The sequence below is a fragment of the Hyaena hyaena genome, unplaced genomic scaffold, assembly GCF_003009895.1.
Source record: "Hyaena hyaena isolate Hyena2069 unplaced genomic scaffold, ASM300989v1 scaffold_206, whole genome shotgun sequence".
NCBI lineage: Eukaryota > Metazoa > Chordata > Mammalia > Carnivora > Hyaenidae > Hyaena > Hyaena hyaena.
The window spans coordinates 160777-174423 of NW_024080840.1; the positions used below are offsets into that span (position 1 = coordinate 160777).

A 13647-nucleotide genomic window follows, 5' to 3' on the forward strand; every position below is an offset into this window, starting at 1 on the left:
ATCAGGATAAAAGACTTGTTAAACGGATCCAGATTCACCTCACCTCCAGCACGCACCATGAATTCAATGGTTGCCAAACTTTTATCGGGAAATCAAATGTCTGTCAACGAGGCAGGATAGAAAACATAGAAATGAACTAGACCCTAGTTTCCAGACCATTTCATTGGTTCATAATCTACTTAGTTCCCAGGAACTTCCTCTCCCTGACCTTCCTGTTCCAGGCCATTGCTCATTGCTCATTTAACAGAGATACACTGGGGCGTGGCACTTAAGGGTAATGGCAGCATGGGGACATGGGTGAGGTGCCCGTCCCCAGTTGATCCATCAGCAGGTGCCACGTCAGGGCTCTTATATCTCAGGAGGTCCCAAGAAAATAATCACTGTCCAAATGTCTCAGTTGTATACAAAACTGGGGGGTGGGGATGGACATAACGGGTACATTATCTGCTGAGAATATAAGACAGTTATAAAACTAACTAAAAGTGACTCTGCTGTTTATGATCGCCATGCACCAGCAGTTCTAAAGAATGTCAGTGATAAAATGCTCCTCCCCACAAGGGCACACTCATGGTAGACTAGGTATTTATGTGCAAAGGTCAGGGGCCATGAATGTAAATCTCTCTGGCCTCCAGGAGTTCAGTGTCTCTCCAGATTTTATTATAATCATCTGTGTTAAAAGCTCTCAGCAGTAACCCAGATAATCTGGAGTTGTGTCTTTCACAGCGCCGGCTTCTCACGCCATTCAAATGTTCACCTGTAATCCTAGTCACCTCTAGTCATTTCACAGATGTTCTTTTATGCCAGAAGAGAGATGCCCTAATGCTCTTACTGGCCTGGGGTCTGGAGGCCTTCATAGATATACACGGCTGTTGGATATCCTTCCTTTAACCAATCTTTGAGTTTAGGATTCATTACAAAGTTGAAAAGACACTTCTACTTTTCTCTCCCTCTGTGTGTGTGTGTGTGTGTGTGTGTGTGTGTGTGTGTGTGTGTGTTTCTATTATTGTTACTCTGGTGTATATTCCTATGGAAAGTTTCTCTAATTAATGAGGTATTTCTGTAGTAAGCTAATAGAAATTCCGTTGGAGATGTAGAATTTTCTAGCCCAGTTAAATGGTAGAATCATTCCCAAACGTAGAGGTTCCTGATTCCAAACTGAGTTTATGTTTCTTCATTGTTTCTTCCCATTTGTTTATTATTAAAATAAATATCAAGGATTTTTTTACATTGATACTGTTGACACACAACGTTACATTAGTTTCAGGTGCCCAACATGGGGATTCAACAAGTCCGTATGTGATGCTGTGCTCACCACAAGTGTGACCAGCATCTGTCACCACACAAGGCTATGACCTTGCCATTGACTAGATTCCCTGTGCCTTTTATCCTTGTGACTTAATCATCCCATAACCGCAAGCCTGTACCTCCCACCTCCCTTCACTGATTTTTCTCATCCTTCCATCCCTATCCCCTTTGGGAACAAGGTTGATCTCTGTATGTATGAGTGAAATCATACAGTGTTTGCCTTTCTCTGTTTTACGTATCTCACTCAGGATAATCCCTTCTAGGTCCATCCATGTTGTCACAAATGGCAAGATCTCATTCATTTTTATGGCTGGGTAATACTCTCTGTGTGTGTACATGTACATATACATATACATATATATGTGTGTGTGTATATATATATAGCCATTCTGACAGGTGTGAGGTGATATTTCATTGTGCCTTTGATTGGCATTTCCGTGATGAGGAGTGATGCTGGGCATGTTTTCATATGTCTGTTGGCCATATCTATGTCTTTGGAAAATGTCTATCCATGTTCTCTGCCCATTTTTTCATCAGTTTTTTGTTTTTTGGTTTTTTTTGCTGTCGAGTTGTATATGTTCTTTATACACTGTGGATATTAACTCCTTATCAAGTATAACATTTGCAAATATCTTCTCCCATCCACCAGGCTGCCTTTTTGTTTTATTGATGGTTTCCTTCACTGTGCAGATGCTTTTTACTTTGGTGTATTTTTGCTGTTGTTTGTTGTTCCTAAAGAGCGATATTTAAAAAATTACTACGTCTGTTTTCTTTCAGGAGTCTTATGGTTTTGGGTCCCCTATTTAGGTCTTTAATCCATTCTGAGTTGATTTTTGTGTATGGTGTAAGAAAGTGGTCCAGTTTCATTCTTCTGCATGCATCTGTCCAGTTTTCCCAGCACCATTTATTGAAGAGACTGTCTTTTCCCTATTGTGTATTCTTGCCTCCTTTGTTGCCAATTAACTGACTATATCAGTGTGGGTGTATTTCTGGGTTCTCTGCTCTGTTCCATTGATCTGTGAGTACATTTTTGTGCCATACTATTTTGATTTCACTATGGCTTAGTAGTATATCTTAAAATCTGGGATTGTGATACCCCCAGCTTTGTTCTTCATTCTCAAGATTGCTATGACTATTCAGGGTCTTCTATAGTTTCATACAAATTTTAGTATCATTTGTTCCAGTTGTGTGCAAAATGCTCTTGATATTTTGATAGGGATTGCAACGACTCTGTAGATTGCTTTAGGTAGTATGGACATGTTAACAATGTTAATTCTTCCAAAGCATGAGCATGGAATCTTTTGCCATTTTTTCGGTCATCTTCATCATGTTTTATAGTTGTTGTTTTTTTATAGAAACACATTTCTTTCATCAATGCTTTATAGTTTTTTTTTTAAAAAATGTTTTAATGTTTATTTTTAGGAGACAGAGACAGAGTGGGGGAGAGGAAAAGAAAGCGGGAGACAGAATCCGAAGCAGGCTCCAGGCTCTGAGCCATCAGCACAGAACCTGACGCAGGGCTTGAAACCATGTAGCACAGAATCATGACCTGGGTTGAAGTCGGATGCTCAACTGAATGAGCCACCCAGGCACCCCAGTGTTTTATAGTTTTTAGATCCCAAGTCTTTTACCTCCTTGGTTAAGTTTATTCCTAGGTGTTTTATTCTTTTTGGTATTACTGTAAATGGGATTGTTTTTTTAATTTCTGTGCTATTTCGTTATTAGTGTAGAGAAATGGAATAGATTTTTGAATATTAATTTTGTGTTCTACAACATTAATGAATTCATTTATTCCAGTAGTTTTTGGTGGAGTCTTTCAGGTTTTCTTTATATAATATTATGTTATCTGTAAATAGTAGTGACAGTTTTACTTCTTCCTTAATTATTTGGATGCCTTTTAAATCTTTTTGTTGTCTGATTGCTGTGGCTAGGACTTGCAATACTATGTTGAGTAAAAGTGGTGAGAGTGGACATCCCTGTCTTGTTCCTGATCTTAGGATAAAGCTCTCAGTTTTTCTCCATTGAATGTGATGTTAGGAGTGGGTTTCTGATATGTGGCGTTTATTATGTTGAGATATGTTCCCTCTAAACCCACTTTGTTGAGGGTTTTTACCATGAATCAATGTTGAATTTTGTGAAATACTTTTTCTGCACCTGCTAAAATAATAATCATATGATTCTTATCCTTCACTTTATTAATGTGGTAGAGTACCATGGATTGATTTGTGTATACTAAACCACTATTGCATCCCTGGGATAAATCCTACTTGATCATGGTGAGTGTCCTTTTAATGTATCATTGAATTTGGTTTGCTAATACTTTGTGGAGGATTTTTGGATCTATGTTCATCGGGGATTTTGGCCTGTAGTTTTCTGTTTTTGTAGTGTCTTTCTCTGGTTTTTGTACTGACCAGGGTAATGCTGGTCTCATAGAATGTATTAGAGGTTCTTCTTCCCCTTCTTTATTATGCAGTAGTTTGAGGAGAATGGGTACTAACTCTTGATGAAATGCTTGGTGGAGTTCACCTATGAATCCATCTGGTCCTGGACTTTTGTTGTTGGGAGTTTGTTTTTTGTTTTTTTTTTTCTTAGTTGCTGATTCGATTTCATTACTAGTAATTGGTCTGTTCAGATTTCCTATTTCTTCCTGACTCACTTTTGAAAGATTGTATGCTTCTAGGAATTTATCCATTTCTTCTAGTTCTCCAATCTGTTGGCATATAGTTTTTCATAGTAGTCTCCTATAATCCTTTGTACTTCTGTGATGTCAGTTACTTTTCTTTCATTTCAGATATTATTTATTTGGATCCTCCTTTTTTCTCAATGAGTCTGGCTAAAGGTTCATTAATGTTGTTTATCATTTCAAAGAACCAGCTCTTGGTTTCATTGATCTTTTATTGTTTATTTAGTCTCTATTTCATTTATTTATATTCTGATCTTTATTATTTCCTTCCTTCTACTACCTTTGTTCTTTTTATATTTCCTTTTGGTGTAAGTTTATATTGTGTATTTGAAAAAAAATTTTTTTCTTGCTTCTTGAGTTAGGCCTCTATTGCTGTAAACTTCCCTCTTACAACTTCTTTCTTTGTTTCCAAAAGATTTGGGACTATTGTGTTTTTATTTTCGTTTGTTTCTGTATATTTTGTTGTTTCTTCTTTGATTTCTCTGTTAACCCATTAGTTGATGGGTAGCATGTTGTTTAGCCTCCATCCATAGGTTTTCGGGTCTTTTCCACTTTTCTTATTGTAATTGATTTCTAGTTGCATACTGTTGTGGTTTGAAAAGATGTTTGATATTACTTCCATTTTCTTAAATTTACTGAGATATATTTTGGGGCCTAACATGTGATCTGTCCTCGAGAATGTTCCATGTACACTCGAAAAGGATGTAAATTCTGTTGGTTTTGGCTAGACTCTTAGGTATATCTGTTAGGTCCATGTAGTCTAATGTGCCATTCAAGGCCTCTGTTTCCTTATCAGTTTTCTTTTTAGATGTTCTGTCTAATTGGTAGAAGTCTGGTGTTGAAGTCCCTTACTTATTATATTACTACCAATTTCTCCCTTTGTGTCATTTTGCTTATGAATTTATGTGCTCCAAAGTTGTACATAGATATTTACAATTGTTAAATCCTCTTGTTGGATTGATCCCTTTCTCATCATGTAATGTCTTTCTTTGTTTCTTGCTACAGTCTTTGTTTTAAAGTTTGTTTTGTCTGATATAAACATTGCTACCCTGGCTATTTTTATTTGGGTTTTTTGCCTGCTCCCAGTTGCATAGAATATCTTTTTGCATCCCTTCACTTTCAGTCTGTGTGTGTCTTTAGGTCTGAAGTGAGTCTCTTGTGAGCAGCGTATAAATGGTCTTGGTGTTTGTTTTTTATTTGTTTGTTTGCTTTGTTTTTTTATCCATTCCACAACCCTGTCTTTTGATTGGAGTATTTAGACCATTTACATTTAAAGTTATTATTAATACATATGTACTCATTGCCATTTTGTGTATTGTTTTCTGGTTGTTTTTGTAGTTCTTTTTCCTTTCTTCTTTTTGCTCTCTTTTCTTGTGATTGATGACTCTTTATAGTGTTATACTTGGCTTTCTCTTTATTTTTTGTGTATCTATTATAGGTTTTTGGTTGGTGATTACCATGGGGATCATGTATAACATCTGAAGTATGTAGTGGTCCGTATTAAGTTAACGGGAACTTAAGTTTGAACACATTCTAAAAGAACTTCATTTTTACTACCTCCCTCCACATTTTTTGTATATGTTGTCATATGTTTTTGTGAGCCTCCTGAATTAATTTTTTACATATAATTGATTTTACTACTAGCTCCATACATGATTGTTTACTGTATGTTTTCTTTTACTTATGAATTTTTTCCTTTCATAATTTTCTTCTAATTATGGCCTTTTTACCTAATGAAGTTTTTTTTTTTTTTTTAACATTTCTTATAAAGCTGGTTTAGTGATGCTATACGTCCAACTTTTGTTGGACTGGGAAACTCTTTATCTTGCCTTCAATTCTGAATGATAATCTTGCAAGGTATTTTTGTTTGTAGCTTTCTCTTTTCTTCTTTTTTTTCTTAAGCACTTCAGCTATATCAACCACTCCCTTTGGCCTGCAGAATTTCTGCTGAAAAATCAGCCTTGTGGGGTTTACCTTGTATGTAGCTAGTTGTTTCTCTCTTGCTGCTTTTATCTTTAATCTTTACCATTTTAATTATTATGTGTTTTGGTGTGGACCTCATTGGATTCGTCTTGTTTTGAACTCCCTCTGCTGCTGGAAAATGATGTCTGTTTCCTTCCTAAAGTTAGTTAAATTTCCAGCTATGATTTCTGAAAATGAGTTTTCTGTCCCTTTCTCTCTCTCTTTTCCCTCTGGGAATAATGTGAATGGCTGTTCACTTTATGTTTTCCTAGAGATCCCTTTACCTATCCTCATTCTTAATTTTTTTTTCCTATTCCATTCAGGTGCATTACCCTGTCTTCAGATCACTGATCCATTCTTCTGTATCTTCTAACCTACTGTTGATTCCCTATAGTGTATTTTTAATTTCAGTTAATGTATTCTTCATTGTCTATATATCTTCTGTCTCTTTGTTGAAGTTCTGAGTTCTTCCACTCTTTTCTCCAGTCCAGTGAGCATCTCTTTGTGACCATTATTTTGAACTCTTTATCAGATATATTACTTATTTATATTTCATTTAGCTCTTTTCTGAAGTTTGTCTTTTTCTTTCTTTCTTTTGTCTCCTCATTTTGCTTGATTTTCTTCGTCTGTTTCTATGAAGCAGGAAGAACAGCTACTTCTAAATTAGAAGGGATGGTCTTGTGTCTGGTCACCCCCTGTGTAGACTGTATGTGCCTGGTGACTTTAGTAGGCTGACTGGGGGTCCCGGCTCACTCCGTGCTGGGGCCACCCTGGTGAGATGGCCTGAGCTGAAGTAGCCATGTGCTGGGGTGGTCCCGAGGCAATCTGTGCGGAGGGCACTGTAGGCTGACAGCTGAAGCTGAAGTGGCGGTGAGCCAGAGGATCACAGCACTCTCTGTGCAGAGGGTACCCTGGCAGGATAGCTCAAGTTGAAGTGGGCGTGGGCTGGGGCCGTCCTGGTTCTTTCTGCACAGAAGGGGCACTGATGAGGCAGCTGAAACTGAAGTGGGTGGAAGCCAGGGGTTCCTGGCACTCTCTGAGCAGAGAGGACTTGTCCTAGGACACCTGAAACTGAAATGGCTACAAGCCCAGGGGTCCCGGGGCTCTCTGCACAAAGAGCATCCTGGCAGGACAGCTGAAGTGGACACGGGCCAGGGCAGTCCCAGGGCTCTTTGTGCCGAGGCACCTTGGGAGGACAGTAGAAGGTGCAGTAGATACAAGCTCTCTTTGGAGCCAAGAAGGCATGAGCCAGGAGATCTGGGGCATCAGGGGTGCCCTGGAAAGTTGTGAGCCAACTAGTGGGCCGGGAGTGTTCCTGGGTACTTTACGCATGTGTCATCTTGGTGAGGTGGCTAGAGACGTAGTGAGCACTGACCGGGGTGTCCCAGTGTGCACCCAGCTGGGACTGCCTTGATGGGACAGCTGGGGCTGACATGGGCTAGGGGACTAACTAGGGCCCCCAGCCCATGCCCCTGTTTACATTGTCAAGGTGGAAGAGGAATGTAACCTATTTGGCACACCTAACCCCTCTGAGCCAGAAAGAGTCCCAGCGGCTCCCCACCACTTGATTCAGTTCCAGTTGATCCTTTAGATTCTAGTTCTTCTTTTAAACTGTATTGGCTGTGTGTGTGTGTACACGAGCACACACGTGCACTCTCAGGGCTTTCGGGGCTGGTGTGGGCTAAGGACTTAAGGCTCATTGAGGCAGCAGGACAACTTTGGCTCTGGACTCTGCCTCTGTGCTATCAAGGTGAAGGGAGAGCACAAACTGCAACTCACCAGCCCCTGCAGCCTGGAGAGATCTCTAGCATTTGGGTATCTCCCCCTGCCATCTGGTGGAGTTCTAGGGCCAGATCTTTTGGGGCCTAGCTGCCCTTTTAAACTGCTACAGTTCCGGGGTGCCTGGGTGCCTCGGTTAGTTAAGCTCAGGTCATGATCTCCCAGTTCACGAGTTCGAGCCCAGCGTTAGTTCTGCCCTGTCAGCCCAGAGCCTGCTTGGAATTCTCTCTCTCTACCCCTCCCTCACTCATTCTCATTCCCTCCCCGCCCCAAACAAACTTAAAATATAATAAATAAATAAACTGCTGCAGTTCACAGTGTTGGGCCAAGGCAGGGGGAGAGTTCCCTTCATTACTATGTCTTCTCTCTCTTGTCATTCCCCACATGGTCTTTTCTTGTGCGTAAGTTATTCAGTCGGCACTCCATTCCATTTCAGGAAAAATTGTTTTATATGCAGGTACAGATTTGGTGTGTCTGTGGAAGAGGTGAGTTCAGGGTCTTCTTACATCACCACCTTAGACCAGAAGTCCACAGTAAGGGGTTTTTAAAGGGTTTTCTCTGTTGGTGGTGTTGTCTTTGATTTTTGTTACACGTTAGACCGGCCTTGGGTTTTCTTTCTTGGACAGATGGCACTGGTGTCCCAACACGTAGAATCGACTTTTCTCCTTCTGCATTTACACAGCTATTTCTTATCAGAATGTCGAAGCATCAACTGCAACATCTCCTAAATAGTTTAACAAATGGAAAAAGTCGTAGGAGGGGAAGAAATGATGGCCCAAATATGGCACTGCTTGATGTGAATTACAGCAGATTCTAAGGAAATAAGATTACATAATAAATGAAACATAATGAATTGCCCAACAAGTATGTCCCCAGCGGGCTTAGGAGATAGTTCAGAAATGACACAAATGGAAATAACCAGTTATGAGTCGGCATTCTTCCCTGTACTCTACAAAGGTAACTTTTAGATCCAAACTGATCTTAAGTTAAATGAGCCAGGCTTTAGGATGACAGATGGATTGGATTTCTTATAGTGTCCTTGCATTATATGCCCCATTTGTATACCTTAGAGATGCCATGGGAAAAATGTGTTCTGTTTTGCATCACTGTGTCAAGGCAACCAGCCCATGAATTTCAGGGGGTCATTCATTCCTTGCCACTACTTCACAGGGACTGCTCGGAATTCCAAGAGTGAACAGCACCCTAACTATGAAAAGCATAGTCATGAACAAATGAGTCCAAAGAAAAGCTGGCAGAGGGCAAACCCCATGTAAACCAACGTGCTGGCCCAGTGTAGCTGTCAGAAAACAATGAACGTGGCACAGAATGGGCTCATTTTTTAAACTTCAAGCTTCTGACCTCCTGGAAGTGAACAGGAGGACAGTCTTACATAATGGCTTAGGAATACAGCATTCAGACTCTGGGTGGATTTTTTTTTTTTTTTTTGAGATGTAATTGATAGGTAACATTCTATTAGTTTCAGGCATACAACCTGATGATTTGATTTTTGTGCCTATTGCAAAATGATCACCACTGGAAATCTAATTTCCATCAGCTCACATAGTTAACAATGTTTTTCGTGTCATGAAAAATCTTAATCTACTTTTTCAGCAGCTTTCAAATCTACAGGATACGATTACTAACTATAGCCACCATGCTTTACATTACATCCCCGGCACTTATTTGTTTTATAACTGGAAGTGTGTACACTCTGGCCCCTTTTATCCATCTCAGCCACCTCTGAACACCCCAACCACTTGCAACAACCACTTTATTCTCTGTATTACTGAGCTCAGGTTTCTTTGGTGGGTTTTTTGTTTTTGTTTTTTTTTGAGATTCAGCCTATAAATGAGAACATATACCATTTATCTTTGACATTTCAATTCACTCAAGATCCAGCCATGTTTCTGTGAACGGCAAGATTTCCTTCCTTTTTATGGCTGAATATTATTCCACTGTATTATGACCACCGATAAAAATACCACATTTTTATTATTTATTTACCCACCAGTGAACACATAGGTTGTTTCCCGATCTTGGCAATGGTAAATAATGCTGCACTAAACATGGGGGGTATATGTGTTTTTACAAGTTAATGCTTTTGTTTTCTTCAGATAAATACCCAGAAATGAAATGACTGAATCATATAGCAATTCTGTTATCAATGTTTTGAAGAAACTCCATGTTTTCCATCACAGCTGCACCTATTTGCTTTCCCACCAAGAATGCATGAGGGTTCCCCTTGCTCCACATCCTCTCTGACACTTGTCATTTCCCATCTTTTTGATACAACCATTCTAATAGGTGATATTGTGGTTTTGATTTGCATCTCCCTAAACTGGTGATGTTGACCACCTTTTCTCGTACCTGTTAGGCACATGTGTGTCGTCTTCACAAAAATGTCTATTCATATTCTCTACCCACGTTTTCATCTGACATTGAGTTGTAGCCTCAAGGTCTTTCTATATTTTGGATATTAACCTCTTATGAGATACAGGATTTGCAGATATTCTCTCCCATTCACGAGGTTGGTTGCCTTTTTACCTTGTTGATGGTTTCCTTTGCTGTGCAGAGCTTTTTAGTTTGGTACAGTCCAACTTGTTTATTTTTCTTTTGTTGCCTCTGCATTTGGTCAAATCCGAAAAACTTCTCACCAAAACTGATAGCAAGGAGCCTACCACCTGTGTTTACTTCTAGAAGTTTTATGGTTCCAGGTATTATGTTCAAATCTTTAATCCGTTTTTTTAAATTTTTTTAAACATTTATTTATTTTTGAGAGACAGAGCATGATCAGGGAAGGGGCAGAGAGAGAGGGAGACACAGAATCCGAAGCAGGCTCCAGGCTCTGAGCTGTCAGTACAGAGCCCAGTGTGGGGCTCGAACTCACAAACTGTGAGATCATGACCTGAGCCAAAGTAAGACGCTTAACCGAGTGAGCCACTCAGCCCTTTAATCCATTTTTTTAAATGTTTATTTTTGAGAGAGAACGTGCATGAGTTTATTTCTTGCTTCTCTATTCTGCTCTGTTGATCTGCGTGTCTGTTTTATGGCAATACCATAGTGTTTTGATTACCATAGCTTTATAGTATGTCTTGAAATCTGAAAGCATGATGCCTTTGTGGAGTGATCTGACCTTTTGTGATTCCATAAAAATTTTAGGAATGCTTGTTTCTATGAAAAATGCTAATGGAATATTGATTACACTGAACCTGTAGGTTGCTTGGGGGAGTATGGACGTCTTAACAATATTATTCTTCTCCTCCACGAGCACAAATTATCTTTCTCTTTATTTGTGTCTTCACTTTTTTCAACAGTGTGTTGTAGTTTTCAGTGTACGGGGCTTTCACCCCCTTGGTGAAATTTCTAAGCATTTTATTCTTTTTGATGCAGTCATACATGGGATTTTCTTAGTTTCTTTTTTTAATAGTTTATTATTAGTGTCTAGAGATGTAAAAGATTTGTGTTTATTGATTTTTGAGTCCTACAACTTTCGTGAATTTCCTGATTAGTTCTAATAGTTTTTTGGTGGTGCCTTGGTTTTTCATACATAGTACCATGTCATGTGCAAATAGTGACATACTACAGTGCGGTTTTCAGTTTGCTGCCTTTGCACTGAGACTTGGAGTGGGTGGGCCCATACACATGCAAGCTCTTTACGAACTAGTCAGTTGACTAGAGCCTTGGGAGTCTCAAGCCCTGTATACAATATATGTTTGGGAGGTTCTTCTCAGGTATAGGTCTTAAAAATTGGGGTACCCAATATGAGATTCAAATCTCTTCTTGGGGAGAAATCTGGGGGTTTGAGTCCTTCTGATTGTGGGTCACAGTGCCGGGGTAGTTGTGTCTCAACTACCCTTACCTGCTTTCGTGTGGGTTGGTTGGTTGCCTACCATGTAGTAACCACTCAGCTAGTCTTAGTTCTTGTTTTCTTTTTCAGAGAAAATTGTTCCCTATGTAGCTGTAGATTCAGTGAGTCCATAGGAAGAGGTGGGTTCAGGATTTTCCTGCATTATCCTCTTATCCTGGACCTCCCCCCCCCTCCCCCCCGCCCCCGATAGATTTCAAAAGCAGTCCATACTCTTACTGCCTCTGGAGAAATTAGCATCCTCTATGTCTGTTTCCTCATCTATATTTTGGGAAGTCAAGTACCTACCTCCCAATTGTTGCAAACCCTGAATGAATTAAAATTTAATAGATGATCAGCCGATACTTGATCACTGAAAGTTCACCACTCTCAGGGCTGTGGCAGAACCCTCGCCCCCACCAAGACTGGATTCTCTGTATTAGGCTAAGTTGGGGAGGGACCTTCAGAGAGTTCCTGCTTCCTACCAGCACACTTCCACATTTTTAATCGTTTTGTCTTAATCACTTCTGCTGATGGTTGATGCTTATTTTTATCTGAATCTTATTAAGCTTAATGACCTGCAAGCAGTTCTTTTTTTCTTAGCTTTATAAAACTAGTGCAAAAAGTAAGAAATCAACAAATAAGGACTAAGCTAAAACAAAATGTTCTTTGAGAGCCTTCTATGCAAAGGAGGTAAAATACTTACCTTTTGTGTCAAGGCACCCTTGACCAGAAAATGCCTCAGTACAGTACTGTCTACTAGAACATTCTATAGTGGTAGGACTGTCCTATATTTGTGCTCACTGTTGTGGTGGCCAACTAGCCACATATGTCTCTTGGGCACTTGAAATGTGGTATGACTGAGGAACAAAACTTTTAAATTTTAGATAAATAGCCAAATGTGTTCAAGGGGTATCCCTGAACAGCTCAGGTCTATAGCATAATACGAATAGTGATATTTTCTTAAGATTAAATGACTACGTCAGGTGGAACAAAGTAATTTTTCTGTCTTATTGATAAGTCAGATAAAACAATTTTTTAATTTCATATAAGACATTTATACTTAAACCGAAGACCTCTCTAAAATGTGTTCATTTCTGTCTTCTTATAAATGCTGATTCTATCAAGACTTATTCTATAGTTGCTGCTCAGTAAATATGTGATATGCAAATTAGTTCAGTCTGCAAATGATGGAAAATGTGTATTTCTTGCTGTACACTTGATGCAACGCTCATATGAAGAGGCTTTTCACATTTCGTCTACTGTTGCTTTTTCTTAGATGAGAAGGAATTAAATTGTAAAGCTAAAAAGTGAACGTGTGGTCACGCTATGGTTCCGTTGTTTCTCAAGGGAAATTGAAAGAATGGTCTTTGGTCCTTTATGGAACCTCCGTGCAGCCATATTCCCCAACCAACGAGTTCCCGAAGGTAGAACGTGTCCGCTATAGCCGCGTCGAAGACCCCACCGATGACTATGGTGCAGAGGATTATGCAGGTGAGCTGGCTTCCAACAGGGACACAGGCGAAGGAAAAATCTCACACACCACCCCACCGTGCGGAAATCAGCTTCAACCCATATTCTGACAGTTTCTTTTTCCCATCTTCTTTTCTATCCCCCAGATATTTGTGTATATTCAGATTGGTTTTTTTTCCTTCAAAGCTATAAAGCACACGGTCTATAGTTTTCATATCCATTTTCTTTCTCTTGTGGCTATTAAGAACATATTTCCCTGTTGTCACATAGCCTCACAAGAAATATTTAAAAGACAGCATCATAGTGCATCCTATGATCGTGCTATATTTAATACTTAACCTGGGATGTGTAATTTGCTTAGAATTTTACACTGTTTGAAATAAGGTTTGGTTTTATCAGTCTTTGTTTATATCTTTAATTATTTCTTTAGAATAGAGTTCCTAGCGTTACTGCATCAAAGGGAATAAGCAGTTTGAGGGCCTGGACGCATTTTGTCACATTCCTTTCCAGACAAGATGTACCAGTCCACGCTGTGACCAGCTGTGCATTTATTACACTCATCCCTGCCAACATTGAGTGGAAAGAAAAAAGTAAAAGAACA

At 39.5% G+C, this 13647-nt stretch overlaps 1 protein-coding gene across 1 annotated transcript in view; it reads left to right on the plus strand.

The window, feature by feature from the left end:
- Positions 1 to 13647, plus strand: part of PCSK5 (proprotein convertase subtilisin/kexin type 5) — a 336435-nt gene that overhangs the window by 146046 nt on the left and 176742 nt on the right. The window contains exon 12 of the mRNA XM_039242170.1: positions 12924 to 13067. Coding sequence (XP_039098101.1) covers positions 12924 to 13067 — 144 coding nt within the window. The remainder of the gene's footprint in view (positions 1 to 12923; positions 13068 to 13647) is intronic.